We start from the raw sequence: 17,288 nt of genomic DNA, 5'->3' as shown, positions 1-17,288 counted from the left end.
AGCTGGGGAAAAATAATAAGTGTGAGAATTAAGTTAAGTGATTCTAGGCTTTGAATAATCAACAGTTCCCAAATCAAGAAGAGCAGAGAAAAGGCAATTAACATGGGAATGTGGGAGAAATGGAAGGAGGTGCTAGAATTAAAAGACAGTGGCTATATAGAAGAGGTGCACTTATTTTCCATGCAGATTGATTTAATAGATTCATCACAATATGCAATCAAGATTCTGTCATGTTTGTTGGGCAGCCATAACCGAAATAAAGTTCTAGTGCACGGGTGTCAAACTCGCTGCATCACATGATATGTCACGCCGTATCGTGACTTTTTTTGCATTGCCGGAGCTGGGGTGGGCACAGCCTCCGCATGATGCAGTTTGACACCCCTGGTCTAGTGCTTAAATGGAGAATCTAGTGTGGCCTCCTGCAGTGTTGTTTAATTGTATCCATTTCCACTTGGGTACCAATCAATGGCTAAAAAATTCTACCACAGTCTTCCAATAAGCCTGACAATAATAACATGACATAACCTATCAAGTACCTGACTGGTATATAGCTGGGAGTGGATAAAGATAAAGGGTGTCTGCAAGAGACTACACTGGGTTCCTCATCTGTGAGAATGAGATTTGGAACCAGAAGCAGAGCATAAATATTGCATCTGCTTGCATATTAGCAAATCAGGTTTGCTTATTAGCAGTAGCCTTTTGTAGAAAAACATAATCTAGATATGGTCCAGCAGGCTTCAGATTTGGTTGTTTTGATATGCCACAGAACTATCTGTAAAATCTGCTGATAGTTCAAAATATTTTTTATCAGGGTAGAGCATTTTATTCTGATAGCATTCAATCTACAGTGGCTCCAGTGTTGTTATCTCAGTCTAATCCTAAAAGTATTTTGGGCTACAATCCAAGCTTTTAAAGCCTTATTCTTATCTGAAAGTTATCTTAGTCTATTCAATTTTATCCACAATTGTGATTATTTGGGAAGAATGCTCCAATGTTCTACTCCTGGTTGAAATGTGATCAATATGTACACAGGGCAAACTTTGGCTGAAGACACACAGAGCTTCTACATTTTCTGAATCAGCTTAGACAAAATATCTGCAGGCAGCCCTGATACACTTTTAGTATGGGATAATTTACATCCTGACTTGTTTTCATTACTTATGCAGGATATTTTTTGCTCTAATATTTATTTTTATCTGATGTAGCTTTTTTTTGGGCGTTTCATTATTCCATTTATTGGTTTGGGGTCTAAACAGCTGAAAAGCAGTAGAAAAATAAGCTTTATTACTCAAACTCAATGGTTTTTGCTGTAATATTCTTATTTTTATTTAATGGAACTTTTATTTTTTACTTTTTCATTTCAGTATTCTACATACTGGTTAACTCAGCAACAGAAATAATAAATATCTGTATGTTTCATATAGGGCTTTTATTTAAAATGTAAATTGTGAGGGCCAAAAGAAAGGAATAAGGTATACATGTTTATGATCTATTAGCTGAAAAGAATCCAGAGTTGTACCAGAACTGTTTCTTTATTTGCATTAGCCACTACACAACATTCCCCAGCAACCTCTATTTTCTGTTGTGCCCTCAAGTTATTGCCTTCATCTAATCTCTACTCCATGTCTGAGACAGCCTTAAATCATCCTTAGTTGCATTGGTGATAAGGTAGTGGGTTTCTCCTTATACTGAGATATATTTTGTTGTTGATATAATCTGATGCATTACACTGCCATTTTATTTTGTTGGTACTGCAGTCAGCTGATCATTGGAGAGTGGGATCAGTTTGGCACCTTTTGACATGTCCAGCTGGTGCAGATATACTTGTTCTCAGGTCCATTTTGCTTTCACTGTTTTCAAGTCAGCCTTTTTTCCTCCATTTGTTACATCTCTGAACTGTTCCCTGGTTCAAAGACCCCAAACAGCAGCTCGCTGTAGCTGCTGCATGGTGAAATCTATTATAAGCAATTGGTCCATTGAGATTAGATGACAATTTAGCAGATGATCACCAGCCATACGTAGAGAGTCAAACATAGCAAGTTTCAGATCTTTTAGGCTCATACTCATGTCTTGCTTGCAATAGCATGAAGACCTTATTAACCTTACTTTTTAGGGACATGTTCCCGTGACATTCCTTATATATTGTCTCTAGCCTGCTACTTATAACTGTGTGGTGAAGACTTTTGGCTGTTTAAATCCTCTGTGGTCCATTTGGTTTTGGCTGTGAGACAGGGCAGACATCTGGCTTACACAGTCTATTTCTGTTCTTTTAGGGGGAAGAGATGTTGACTTGAAAAATATCACTCTTATGAAAGACAAATATAGGTTTTCCAGAAGACTAATATTCCTATATCCAACCCCCCTCCCCCCCCCAAAAAAATCCAGGAGACAGAGGTAGACACGATAATTCCAGGCTTGGGACCAGCCAGTAAAATTTCCACCTCACCATTGTGAGTGATCACATCCTATCTTAGCATTCATCTTTTAGTTCCCATTGGCAGACTCTCAGTCCTATCCATTTTTTCCTTCTGAACAAAGCAATTACTGTCAACAACTGGCTTGGTTTTCTTGCAACTCTACTGTTCAAATTGTAGATGAAAGATCTGATTTAATATACAATAGGACTGCTGAAGGAAACTTTGTGTGTGGAGATTCAAATAATCACGCTTTCTAATCTGCAGTTTTTCCATATGCAAGAATGTTTATACTGTTTATTGTAATCAGATATATAATCAGAAGATTATGACATATCTATTCCTACATGTTTTTCTAAATAAATACACCAGCTTAGTTATGAGTGTACAAATAATGTTTTCCATGTCCTCTCTTTAAATGTTTTGTACATAAAATAATAACCCAAAAATCAATATGGATGATATCCTGCAGTTTATTCTGTTTCTCAGGGGCACAGGCATGCACAGCAATATGTTCTTGCTGATGTGGCAGCAAAATCATGTATATTGAAGTAATATCACAAGTCTATACTAGGAATAAAGTGAACATACTGGCCATTTCCCATAACTCATTTAACTGAATAAGATCTCTTTAAGCCGAGCTTGACTCCTAGTAATTACATTGACACATCCATGTAATTTTCCCTGTAACTGTGGTGAAATTCTTTGTCATTATTTTAGTTCAGGTTGGGTTTTATTGTTGTTCTGACTGCCCACTCTAATATATAGATTGATGCATTAGTGTATTATGAAACACCAAAAAGGAATAAAGTGAATCTCCAAGAAGTTAAGTTTGACCTCAAACAGACCCAGCTGTGAATAAACCAACTATAGCCAGCCGGTCAGCCATGTTACACATGCAAGAATCTACATGGAACCAACAAAAGTAATGTCTTGCTGGTTCATACGTTGGCCCATCTAGTCCAGCAGCTGTTCTCACAGTGGCCTTACCAACTGCAAAGGTAGTCAACTACTCTCTCATAAATGGCCTTCAGAGGTAATAAAGTCACACCATCAAGGCTAATAGCCATTGATCCTCATGACTTCCATTAATTGGTCCAACCCTGTTTTGAAGCTGGTAGTAATAGTATATTCTAATAGTGTATTCTAATATCTAAAGATTACATTCTGTGTAAAACAAAACTCTTTTGTCTTGGTTCTTCCAGGATTCAATTTCATTGGGTAAGTAGCTCCTGCCTGTTCATGTTATCCACATCATGCAGTATTTGTGCTTATTTTAAGGTTTCTTGAGAAGCCTGAGACAACAGGAATGACATACAAATTAAAAACCTTTCAAAACAGATTTCTAGGAACTTGGGGAACATAATGTGTATTCTCCCCTCCCCTTGCTTTCATGTGACACTAGAATTTGGGGCATAGAAACCTTTAACTATAAATAACAGATTGTTTTTTGTTTAATATATTTAGGCCAATAGAGCTTGGAGCATGTTTTTTCCTGGGATTGTCCATTAGAGTTAAATTAAAGTAAGCATATATTTCTCCCTCTCTTATAGGGAATATTATTGTGAAAATTAATGCCCTGCATCCATTTCCTTGAATTTATTAATAGGGAAAGAAACTATTCATCACATGAGGCTGTACTGTTCACATGATATTTACAAGGGATAACTATTTTTCCATTAAAATAAAGGTCTACATAATTTTTATTTCCAAGAAAAAGAATTTCCTTGCACAAAAGCAGTCACCAAAATAATTATACTGCTTTCAGATGTTTTCTTTCATTATATTTTAACAAATACAATTCACTTTCCTGTAGTCTAAACCAAGGCTTTTCAACCTTTTCACCCATTGTACCACTTTTAGGATATGGCAACAACTGAGTACCACCAGTCGTCTAGCAATGTGGCAAAAACTTGATGACTGGAAAAAAAGGAAAAAGGTTATGAAGTACAGGTTGTCCTTGACTTACAACAGTTCACTTAGTGACTGTTCGAAGTTACAATGGCACTGAAAAAAGTGCCCCCCAAGCCACAGCCGATCAAGACGCCTGCCCGCCCGGCGGCGCTCTTCGTCTTGTCTGAGGTTTTCATTGTTGTGAGCATTTCTGTTGAGGATTGGCAGTGGAGATGGGGTGGGGGGGTGTTTGGTTTTTATTCCCCCGTCTGCTGGGTGGTTGTAGCAGGTTTTGGTCACTTCACATGACCCTGGGACACTGACCGTCATAAATATGAATCAGTTGCGAAGCATCTGAATGTAAATCACAAGACCCTGGGGATGTTGCAACATTCCAGCTGATCGGCGCTTCTTCTGGGCTAAGCAGAAGCACCAGGATCAGCGCCGAGCTCCAGCTGGAGCCTGGCACTGATTCTGGCACTTCCACTGAGCCCTGACAGCCCCGAAGAAGCGCTGATCCTGGCGCTTCTGCTGAACCCTGACAGCCCTGCAGCTCCAGCCGTCTCTCGTTCAGGCTTGTGTGGTGCTGCCACCAGTTCAGCTCATTCCCCTCCCCCATTACCACTTTTCTAGGATGGTCGCGTACCACCTGCCAGGTGCCAATGTACCAGAGGTGGTACCCATACAAGTGGTTGAAAAGCCCTGGTCTAAACCATGAGGTAAGCTTTCAGAGACTGAAAGAGAGGCAGAAGGCAGATAGAAAGCTCATCTAAGGTTCTTCTGTTTCTTCAGAAGAATATTATCAGCATAATGAAAAGTTCATAGCAATCCTAGTGTAAATCTTGGGATTTAGAAGTAAGACTATTAAAATGAATGACCCTAGGGCTAGAAGACTGCAGCCCAAAGTACAGCCACATAAAAGAAAGAATAATATTTATGAAACAGTCTTGCAACCATCAGAGTGACTATTTACTAGTTTATCACCTTACATAAGCTTGTGCAGTATTTTTCCACTCTGTACTATATGCTAAATGAGCGTCTATTTTAAATCTTGCTTTGGAATGCTTTAAGCATTTGCTAAGTGAGGAGGTTGAGAGTAGTTGAAATACAACTCAGTATCTACCATGGGATCCTGGGAGTAATAATCCAACATAGAAACCTGTGAAGTGCCATAGATACCCTTCTCCTCTGCTAAATAATCTTATTGTTTGTAGGTGTTACATGACTAAAATCCAGAGATTTGATATCCCCACACAACCCCTCCCCCTGCAAAAAACGCAACCTTGATTCCCTAAGAAATCTCCTAAATTATTCTTAGTCTGTAATTTTAGAATGTCCCTACTAGGTAACCCATTTTCCTTCCATTACATTTGAGTCTTTCTGAATTATAACTACAAAGCTACAAAAGCACCATCATATTGCTCAGTTTTCTACTTTATTTTCTTCTTTATTAAAAAAAGTCTATTGTTCTTATTACAGATGGGGGAGACTGCATATCTGAATAAGCTCTCACACCAGAAATAAATGCAAATAGAACGACTCCCAGCAGCCGTCTCCTCTTCCTCCTCCATCCATATTTGCAATTCCTTATCTTTATTTTGCTGGGTTACATTGAAGAGATTCTTAACTGCAGAGAATGATACTGGATTCATTCTGTGCATAAACTTATCAGACTGCATTGATTGCTAAGCCAAAACTAAGCCCAACACAGAGTGGCTTAGCATTTTTGGGGCCTCCATCCAGTGTGATTATCAGGAAGAGCACCAGACAACAATGCTTTGAAATTGCCTCTGTCAGAAAAATAAAATTTCAGGAATGTGCTATATTTTCTCAGACGACACTGGCAGATTGGTTTCAATGGTGGCAGCTAGAAATCCAATTTATATATAGTAATTCACCTATATTTATTGCTTCTGCTTCATCCAGTCTGCCTCCTCCTATCTCAATTTTGTTTGATATCCCAACATAGGTCCTGTTAGTAGAAATAAGCTCAACTGCCTCCCTGCAATCACATCCAGTACAAAGTCTGTCGTGAAATATTTATTCTCTGCAAAGCCTGACAACATCATGACACAGCAGATGTCTAAGTGAAGTCTATTTTAAGCTGCAAATCTCAAGTTATGAAATACAACATCTGCTGTATATACATAATTGGGCATGCTGCTGTAAGAGAAGAGAAATGTGAGCTGTATGATGTCGAGTATCTATCCGTTCACGCAAACAGAGCTTTAAGATAGGGCTTTTCATCAAAGGGATATTTTCCCCTGCAAAGCAGGTTTCCTAGAAACAGGGTCAGAGCACCAACATTAGTTTGGTAATAATAAATAACAGCAATGGAAGGGGGGGAAAACTGCCACTTCAATCCCCCAATGTGAATGAAAATAGGACATGAACATTTTCATCAGTCTGGGATGTTCTGCAGCTTTGCCTCTTTCTGGTTGAAGCTCTTAAAGGAATAAGACTTCTGGGCTTCACATTCAGAAGTGCCCTTCCTCGGGGCAAAACCCAACAAAACTTATTATTTTTGTTCCAGAAATGTTACACCCAATTCGGGTTTTTTGAATAATCAAGTGAGGGAAGCTGCAGTCATGTGATCTTACTTATTAACAAAATAGTTTAGATCCAATCCCAATGGATTTCCCAGAAATTCCTATTTACAAAAGAAGTGTTATTCTAATACCCATCTGCCATTTAAAAAAATCTAGCACCTTGGACAATTAGTCCAGTAACAGAACTAGCCATATTAATCAAGGTTGCTTGGTCCTTTCTGTGCAGGAAACAGATGTTTTGACCAGGAAGAAAGACTTGCCTCCTTAGTCTAAAATATAAAAAATGTATTCAGAAATCCTTGCCAAGATCACTCTTGCTATCAGGCAACGTGAAGGAGTTACTTTAAATTACACCTCCTTTTCTCTAGTGTCCATTTGTACAAATTATTTTCTAAAAAAAAGTAATCTTCAAAATATTGATGGGAAGACATTGAATTTCGCATCCAGTTGTCATTAGTTCAGCATTTCTGTTTTACGCAGAGGATAAAGTGGGATGGGGATATGACCCCCCCAGATGCTGTTTCCAGCAATTGCAATTGTAAAGGATGCTCAAACATCTGGAGGGCTATGAGTTTTTCTATCCCTAGTCTATAAACTGAAATTATGTGAACCTGAATTATTTGGACAGAAAAATTGGCAAGATCATTTTATGTTCATTCAAAATTGCATTCCCTAGTTCAGTCCCCAGTGGATGTGTTTGGGCTTCAGGAAATAACAGAAGCTGCAACCTCAAAACAAAAAGGTTGGAGATGTTAAATATAACTTTTTTCTTTCTTATATGCTTTCCTTCCAGCAACATTTCAGAGAGTAGTCCAATTTGAATATTGTTCTTAACCCTACTTTTACTTCAATTCATTGATTTGTCGAGATATATTGAAATATGCTAGAAGCTTCTATCAGGTTTGGACTAAGGACTTTACTGCTGTACATATGCATGGTCTTCAGTTAAAATATGGACATGCATACATAGAACGATGAGGATCCAAAGACAGCACTGGATTCATACTGTGAAATGTTTTATCCATGTACACAACTCAATTTCTCCATGCTTTTTCCATTTCTCCTCTCCTTCTATTGCTGCTGTAAGAAAATGAATTTAACATCACACATAGAAATGGATGTGGCTAGTGCAGGAAGCTTGCGGTATCTAAGGAGGGCACTCCTCCTCCTGATCCCTGCCCTAGCTGAGCCTCCTCTGGGTTTGAGACAACAGGTCTGTATAAATTTTGGACCTCAGGAACCTGGGGTAAGAGTCTTTTTCCATAAGACTGTGGATTTTCCCTTGGGCTTGGTCAAAGCATGATGGTGATGGTTCTTCTAGATTCCTTCTTGTTGCCTCTCTTGTCTGGAAGTCTATGTTTACCTAAGGAGAGAAAAATATGAAAATAATGTATGTAAAATAATTATTTTCCTATTCCTTTCATTTGAATGTAGCAGTTTTGTCACATAGTCAGAAACAAGTATTTTCATCTGAAAAATTAAATGTGATATCAGGCTTGCTGGTATATTAATGACATTACAGAATATTGACTGCTTGTATTGCCAACTTCATGCCCAGTCTGTGTATGAAAATAATTATTAATCATAATTATTTCCTATCCTTCCCTTCCACCGTGAAACGTAGTTGACTGTGAGCCAATCATTATCTCAAAATCTAACGTGTAGATAAAAAGATATGCAGAGAAAGCAACCATATATCCTTGGGATTTGTTTTCTTCAAATATTCAGAATAAAAATATGGTTTTAAAGACATTTTAGGTGTGAAGTAACTTATTCAAAGAGGATTGAGACATTATCAGAGTGATCATGGTTTCTTCAGCTGCCACAGTAATACAGTAAGGATCTCTAAGGATCCCCAGTTCTAAAGGTAATGCTGAATCCAAGAGGAGCAACCTTGGCTCCCAGACTCATCCCTGCCCAACTATCCATGCTCGGCATCTGCTCACCTCTCGTGGTGCTTGCACGTCAATAAATTCTTCAAAAATCCGGTGGGCCTTGGTAGCTAGTTTGGTAGTTGATCGTATCTTCTTGAATTCCTCGCATGCCAGCCAGAACTCCAGGTTTTCTTCGCTGAATTCTGTCTTCAGAAAGGCACGAAATGCAGCCATTCCATCTGGCAAAAATATTTTAACATGGTTCAGAAATAAAGGTGGGTGCTATTTTCTGTTGTGGCATCCTTGTATGAATCAATGTTTGCAGAGAAAAACAATAGAAATTAGCCATTCAACATGATTCAGTCCATATTGCTAATAACTGGGAGCATGCATATATCCACACTTAGTGCTTACTCCCTGAACTTCCTACTTTTCCTATATGAACATATGAGGGTGTGTTTTTTTTAAACTAAGTCCAGTGCTGTACTATTTCATCATTCTTCACATCAGTTGAGGTATGAGGGCATCACCCTCAGCTTGTTAATAACCCAAATTGTCTGGAATATTTGTGAACTGTGGTTGAAACCTTTATATTTCAAGTGACTGGAAAAATGAAATTGTACACCACTAGGAAAGTTTTTTTAAAAAATAGGAAGAGGAGTGGGGGAGAGAAAAAAGTTTTTAAAAGTTTCTGACAGATTTCTAACCAGCAACTTCCTTTTACAAGAGAAGAATTATGGCCATTTCAGTATTACAGCATTCATGATAAATGTAATTATAAAAGACACTAAACGTTATGGTAAGCACTGAGTTAGTTGAAATGGTATTCTGCTTCTTTGAGGTAGCCAGTGCACCCTTGGTGTTGGAACAAACTGAAGCCCATTATTCAAAATGGTTCCTTTCCCTTTCTGATGAGAGATCAAGATAATCCATAAGCACATTATTTGCAAACATTAAAAAATATTCATGGAAAAGCCAAGTATAGTGTTTGGGCATTCTGGAGAGAGAGAAACCTATCTGTGTTCTCTTGGATGAAAGGAATTTGGAAGGGGAAGTGAATCCTGCTGACTCTGACTTTTCTGTTCTAACTCACTGAAGGTTTCAGTGCTATAGCAAGACATACATTTCCTTTCCAACAATTTCCACTGTTCCAGGCATAGGCCACGACCCTTCCCACTATTGTTTTAAAATTGGAACTTCAGCAAAGGCTTGACAGGGGTTTCACCTTGAAGGTTTCTGTTGAAAGTCCTTGATTAGGCCAACAGTACTATTCAAGGGAATCCCACCAGTGAGTCACTTCCTCTTTATCCATAGAGAAAGTGAATAGCAACATATGTTTAATCAAATCTTCCATTCGGTCTGTAGCTAGAGAATTAAATCATAAATGGTAGAATACAACCCACGCTACCACTTCAACATCCTGTTATGTCTTTCTGAGGAAAGTGACGCACCAGAAAAACAAGCATGAGTATCTTACTGAAATAGGTTTTAAATGCTTACCATTTGAGAAGCATAATTGGATCAAAGATCAAAATAAGATGAAATGGAGATTGTGGCTGAATGGAATATTGTACCTGAATCTGAATGATTATTTATAAAGTATTTCTAATTCCTACTATGTATAAAAACCTTTATTTCAATCCTTAAACTGATGAGGGAGGGAGGGTTAACAGATAGAAGGTCGGTAGTTTGGCGGGTCGAATCCCGAGTGCAGCGTAACAGAGTGAGCGCCTGTTACTCGTCCCAGCTTCTGCCAACCTAGCAGTTCAAAAGCACGTAAAAATGCAAGTAGAAAAATAGGGACCACTACGGTGGGAAGGTAACAGCGTTCCGTGCGCCTTTGGCGTCTAGTCATGCCGGCCACATGACCACGGAGATGTCCTCGGACAAACGCTGGCTCTTCGGCCCCTAGAGTTGGAAACGACTAGCATGCATGTGCGGGGGAACCTTTACCTTTACCTTTTTTTTTACAGATAGTGATATTAGTGTCCTTACCTCTTTACTGCTTGGTAACTGATATTTTGAGCAATAGAGAAATAGGCCTTTAATAACAGTGTTTGCATTTCCTGTTCAGCAGGCTCTAAGAAAATCTCCCAAAATAGTACAGTCACTGGTTTTCTATTAAAATAAATTAATTATGATTCAGTTGAGTTCTCTCAGAGGTAATAAACTTATATTTGGGGTGTACAACTGTGAGTTATAAGTGGGGCTTCTACAAATAACAAAACATCCACCCAGAAAGCCAGAGAGTCTGATTGTTGCTGTTATTACATCAAAAAAGGCAGTAAACCGTCATTCTTTACCTGAAAATACATAGATTTATCACTTCAGAAGCTGAAGTTGGCTTGTTTGTTGCTCAGTGTGTTGTGACAGGTCAGCCAATGTGCTTAGCCAATGATTGAATATATTAGGTGAATCCAGTACGTTCAATTAGTCATAATATTAATTTTATTTGCCATTTTATATATTCATTGACTTTATATCCTACCTTTCCTCTTTAAGTGGAACTTTTCTCTTTAGTTTTATCCTGTAATAACAGTTTTGTAAGATGGGTTTGGGCTGAGTGAAAATAACAGGTTCAGAGTCATTGAGTGAGCTCCATGATCAAATGGGAACTTGTACCTTGATCTTCCTGGTCTAACTCCCAAAACCATAGCCATCACTCTGGCCTGTTAGCACAATATGTAAACACAGCCAGAAAGAATCAATCCTAAATCTTCTTGAGGCACATGGAATGAGTTACCTCCAGTAAAAAGGGCCACTTCAGGCATTTACAAAACTGGTATGTTCTGGTTGGTTTAAGAGATTGTGCAATAGACCCATTTTTTTTTCATCTTATCCTCTACAACCACCGGAAGTCAATGGAGCGGACAGCATCTTCTGTAAGTAAAGATTCTTCCTGGGAGTAATGACTCTGGAAAATCACTATCCTAAATCAAGAAGAGAGCTTTACAGATAAAAGTTCTCCACTTTAGGTAACCACCCCATCTGTGAAGGAAGTGGAGCTGGCATTCATCCCTGTTCTTCCTTAACACAAAGAAACTGCAAAGCAAAGGAAAAGAATCCCTTGTATTCAATCTTCTTTCAAACCTTGAGTGAATAAGATTTTTTTTGTCTTTCCTCTTTTAGAAGGCTCCTCTGTCTGATAATGAAGTTCCAGTGGGTTGAATTATGACTACAAATAGCGTTTGGGCTTAGTTTTGCCTACTTCTAAATGTTATATAATTAATGTGAAATAATGATTGTTTTGCTAGGCTCATGAAAGTGGGAGGCATGCTTAGCAACTGCCAAATCAGTTCCCAAATCTCCACAATTTGGAAACTGTCAATGTGCAATTCTCTTTCATGTGGTAAGATAATTCAGGCTTATCTACACTTTGTCACTAAAGCCCCCGCTCTTTATTGTTTTGAAATTTGAGTAGTATTTTGAAATATGGTTAGCAGTATTTTATCTCCCTGAAAAATAGTGAAAGTGGGTTTTTTGTTGAAATATGATTTATTTATTTATATTCCACTATTATTATTTTTATAAATAATTGAAGGTGGCACACATACCTAAAACTCCTTCATCCTCCTATTTTCTCCACAACAACAACCCTATGAGGTGAGTTGGACTGAGAGAGGGTGACTGGTCCAAAATTTTCTAGTCATCTTAAGGCAGAAGTAGAACTCACAATCTCCTAGTTCCTAGCCTGGTGCCTTAACCACTAGGCACCCATTTTGTGCAGATCAGATTAAATACTGCTTCCCTGGAGATTGAGAATCGACCAATGCATGTAGTTTATCAGGCTATACAAGTACAGATAGTCCTTGACTTACAACCACAATCCAGCCCAAAATTTATGTTGCTAAGCAAGACATTTGTTAAGTGAGTTTTGCCCCATTTTACAAGCTTTCTTGCCACAGTTCTTAAGTCAATCACTGCAGTCGTTATGTTTGTATCACATTTGTTAAGTATATCTGGCTCCCCCATTGACATCCTTTGTCAGAAGGTCACAAAAGGTGATCACATGAGCCACGGGACATTTCAACCATCATAAGTATGTGTCAAATGCCAAGCATCTGAATTTTGATCACGTGGAGATGCTGCAGTGGTCATAAGTGTGAAAAACGGTCATAAGTCACTTTTTTCAGTGCCGTTGTAACTTTGGTCACTAAACAAACTGTTGCAGGTCAAGGACTATCTGTAGCTACTTGCATGTTTCTAACATTCCAGATTCTGGCAATCACAGCAGAACCTTTTGACTTTAAAAAGGAACCAGGAATGCAGCAGTCTGATTTTTGCCCAGCATCATTATTTTTTCTAATTGTCTTGGGATGTTTTTTAAAAAAGAATAACTTGGGCAGGAGATAAATGGGATTTTGAAATGCTCTGCCAAATTTAGAGGCTGACAAATGGTATGGCAATGCCTTTAAATTACTTTAGGAAAGGAGAAATTCTCCAATTGTTTCACAAGGGAATTATCTGCCATGACACATGGTTATTTTTTTAAAAAAAATAAACTCCCAGTGCAAGCAGTACTGTCACGTTTGCCCTTGAGATTTAATTGAACTCCATGACTCCTGTGATGCTGGGTTTTTTTTTGGGGGGGAGTGAATGTATAAAGGTCATTCATACACAATTCCTTTGCTACTTTTTCTCAACACCCTGAAATTTTTCCTAAAGTTTTCTTCTCCTTTGAGATAATTTCTAATATATGTGTTTATATATATATGTATTGCGTGTATATACGTATGCATTTCATCAAGCAGATTTAAAAGAAAAAAGATTTTTTTTGCCTAGCATTATGAGAAAGCATTGTAATTATAATTAATAATAATGATGCTATAATAATTAATGATTGCAACTACAATATTTTCTCATAAAGTTTCATGTATTGTCCCTTTTTTTCCTGATGCTCTGCTTTCCAGCATCCTTACGTAACTTGGGGTTTCTAGCTGGGAGGGTTGCCAGTGGACGTGAGGAATTGAGCAAAGGCTGAAAAAAAGAGGAATACTTTCCCATGTTTGATAGACTGAAAAAAAAACTATCTTTGTTCCAGAAGGCAACTTGGAGACGTCAGAGGGCAGAATAAGCAGCTGGAGGTAGGAGATCCAATACAGACTTCCCATCCTCAGTTTATTCTGGGATTATATAAAGAAAACATCTTAAGAAAAAGGAGCTTGACTCCTGGGAACCTGTTTCATTATTCTCTTTTTTCTTGCAGCTTTTGAAAGCTAGTCTTCTCTCTCTTCCCCCCCCCCCCCAATTCCTAATCTTTTCCCTGCTGGGTCTTGTTCCTGCTCAGATTGCATATTTTGCATATATTCCTTCAACTAATTGAAAGAGGATTCTGTAGGATGGATTCTCATTAACATGTAAGAAGCCATCAGTGGACTATGAATGCATGTGAAGACTGGATACTTCATTGAGTGATGAGAATCTGTTCTGTATTATAACAATTATTATAATTAGAATAACAGAAGTTTTCTTGGAGGTCTTCTACTGTAGTCCAATCCCTTCTTCAAGCAGGAGACCTTATACCAGTGATGGCGAACCTTTTAAAGACCAAGTGTGCAAACTGCAGCCCAAAACCCACTTATGTATCGTCGGGTGCCAGGTGGGTGTGGCCCATTGGGTGGGCGTGGCTATGGTGGTAATGGCAGACTGGGTGGGACTAAAAAGTTCAATCAATCAATTCCAACTTTGCAAGATCTTTTTTTTCCTGCGAGAAGTTGAAATTGATTGATTGATTGAACCTTTTTTTTTTTGCACATGGCGGTGGAGGCCTAAAGTGAAAAGATTTTATAAAACCCAGCTAAAGGACTAGTTCTGGGGTGATGGCATGCGTGCCCACAGAGAGGGCTCTGCGTACCACCTGTGGCATGCGTTCCAGAGGTTCGCCACCACGGCATTATACCATTTAGCATTTAACATCTCTCTCTCTCTCTCTCTCTCTCTCTCTCTCTCTCTCTCTCTCTCTCTCTCTCTCTCTCTCTCTCTCTCTCTCTCTCTCTTCTCATCCCTCCCCCCCATTCAATCTATTCTTTGGCTGCTCCAGTCAGAGTCTGAGGAAGGGAGGTTCACAAGAATATAACATTGCTCCCAAGGGTTTATTCCTCTGTCCATGGAATGCGATTGCAGTAGCTGAAGCTCTATTTGAAGCTCCAAAAAAATGCTAGTTGAGGTTTGCAACAGACAGAAACGGCCACCGTGTATTTATTGTAAAACAAACACTCTTGACATTTGCCCACTGTGCTGGAGAAAATAAATTAACAAACCAAATGGAGGTTGCATCTTTCCAGCTTCTTTCTTTGTCTAATTCTATTGGGCTCAAATTAACCCACCCTACCTTCAAAGACCCTGCAATCCTATCTAAATCAAAGAGTAGAAGCAAGCAGTGGTGGGATTCAAATATGTTAACAACTGGTTGTCTGTGTGGATGCGGCTTCCAGAAGACCACTCTGGGCCTGGGCAACAAAAAATTAGCTACCGGTTCTGCCGAAGTGGTGTGAACCGGCTGAATCCCACCGCTGAATAGAAGCCTTGCTCATAGTTCATACGGTAGTAGAAGGCAGCCCCTAAAAGGGAATTGCAATGTAGGGAATCCATCCTCAAGCAGAGACACTTTCCTGATGATTTCAACATTCTCTCTCGGTTAGCATGAACTCCTGCAGCTCTGCTGCCCTCCTGAAAGTGCCCTTTTGCCTAGCAATAGAAACGACACCTGGTATACAGACATGTCTTGCCCTGACTTCCTCAAACTGACCAGCAAATCAAATCCTTAGGATTTCCTGCCTTGTAGCTTTCAACTTCTATAAAAAATCTTTGCTTTCCATTTATTTTCTTGTGAAAGAGGCACCCAACGATTGTTGCAATAAACATGGTTCCTTAGAATTATGCTCTGACCTTCTGAATTTTCTGTAATATTCACCTTCTTAAAATGTGCCAAATGCTCCCCATCTTTTTTTTTAAGCTGAGAAATGGTTCGATGAACGTATAGGCATGATGTTCTGCTTGATGAAGTTCTGTAACATCTATTTTGTGCTTTAACAATTACTTGTGCAGCTTGTTATCAATTCTTTCAAAAATGAAATGTTCTTTTTAGTTGCCTGTCTTTCCCAAATGATCTCCTTCGTTCCTATCTGTCTCCTGTGTATGTGCGAGAAATGGCAAGAATAAAGAAACTGATGGAATCTGTATGAAGAGGATAAGTGGAAGAGGAAATTATTTTCAATAGACAGAAAATAAACTTTCTGCTAAAGTGACTTGTTGAGTAAGAAGCTGAAAATTTAAGAAAGCCGGAAATGGTTTGGGAGGACTCTCTTTCCTCAGGTTGTGCAGACATGTTTTTACTGCCCTGCTCTCTTGTCCTGTATTTCTAAATAGTTTATAATCTGCCTTATTAAAATACCAAACCTCAGAGGTATTTTGTGAAAGATGAAAGCAGAAGGTATCTACAACAAGAACAGCAACTCTTTCATAATAGCCTCAGCATTTTAGCTGGGGTGGGAACATTACCTGCCCCTAAGGCTCTCAGCAAAGATGATGATGGAAACTAATCAGGAAGAGAACTAACCTAGTGTGCTGGACCAGTATATATTCAACTACTCCATTTTATATCTAGTTTAGAAATTAAGAACTGTGTTAGTGTATTCAGCGTTTACAGGGTTAAACATTATGTTCTCAAGAGATGCCTTATGGGAATTGTAGTCTAGCTGTTTAGTTAACACCATGCTTACTTAGTTAAGTGGGTGGATTGTAAAGTTTTATGGCAAGACTTCCGGGCTTTGTCTTTCTTCTACATCTCTTCACGAAAGCATGCAAGGACGCTTCTTTGCTCTGAAATAACATGGAGTGAATTTACCTTCAATCTTTTACACTGTCAGGATGGAAAGATGTGCCATGGTTGGATGAACTTATCAGCAAATGTAAGTCTGCCTAGGATTCCTGACCAATGAAAGTCTGTTTATCACCATTCTGCAGAGTTTATGCTATTTGGATCATTAATTATAAAGCATCTTAATTCGTGTTCCACAGTACCTAGAACTATGGAGAAATTTCCTGTCACTGAGAACAGTTAATAAGTAGAGTGACTTGTCTCCAGAAGTTGTGGGTGCTCCAAAGCTGGAGGTTTTTAAGGAGATTGGACATCCGTTTGTCTGAAATGGTGTAGGGTTTCTCCTTGCGCACGGGGTTTGCCTACAAGACCTCCAAGGTCCTTTCCAACTCTGTTATTCTGTTATGTAGACAGAGTTTCTTAACCTTGGCAAACTGAAGATGTGTGGACTTCAACTACTATAAGAATTTAAAGTTCACAAGTCTTCATGATTGGCTGGTGAATTCTAGTGCTGAAGTGCACATGTCATCAAACTGCCAAAGTTGAGAAACACTGATGTAGACTGCGCAGCTGTCACTCCATTAGCAGATTAAAGTTGACAACTTCCCCCACATAAATACATATTTAAAGTTGCACACCTGATTCTGTCTCTGTGGTTGAGTTTCCTTGCCAGTCTAAATAGCAGTCAGTGAAAAAAGAGGAAGTTGCAAGGTGACTTTCATGAAGAAACCCAGGCATT

At 38.8% G+C, this 17,288-nt stretch overlaps 1 protein-coding gene across 2 annotated transcripts in view; it reads right to left on the bottom strand.

The window, feature by feature from the left end:
• Nucleotides 1-7,721: 7,721 nt before the first annotated feature.
• Nucleotides 7,722-17,288, bottom strand: part of LOC310637534 (regulator of G-protein signaling 8) — a gene marked incomplete at its 5' end in the record, with an annotated part of 34,127 nt that continues 24,560 nt past the window's right edge. For both annotated transcript variants that reach the window (XM_083357991.1, XM_083357990.1), the window contains 2 exons: nucleotides 7,722-8,219; nucleotides 8,803-8,969. In XM_083357991.1, the coding sequence (XP_083214117.1) occupies nucleotides 8,037-8,219; nucleotides 8,803-8,969 (350 nt within the window). In that variant the 3' untranslated portion in view covers nucleotides 7,722-8,036. The remainder of the gene's footprint in view (nucleotides 8,220-8,802; nucleotides 8,970-17,288) is intronic.

This window comes from Vipera ursinii (genome assembly GCF_947247035.1).
Source record: "Vipera ursinii genome assembly, chromosome: 3".
Lineage (NCBI taxonomy): Eukaryota > Metazoa > Chordata > Lepidosauria > Squamata > Viperidae > Vipera > Vipera ursinii.
Note: the sequence above shows the minus strand (reverse complement) of the source record. Positions and strands in the feature narration are given on the sequence as shown.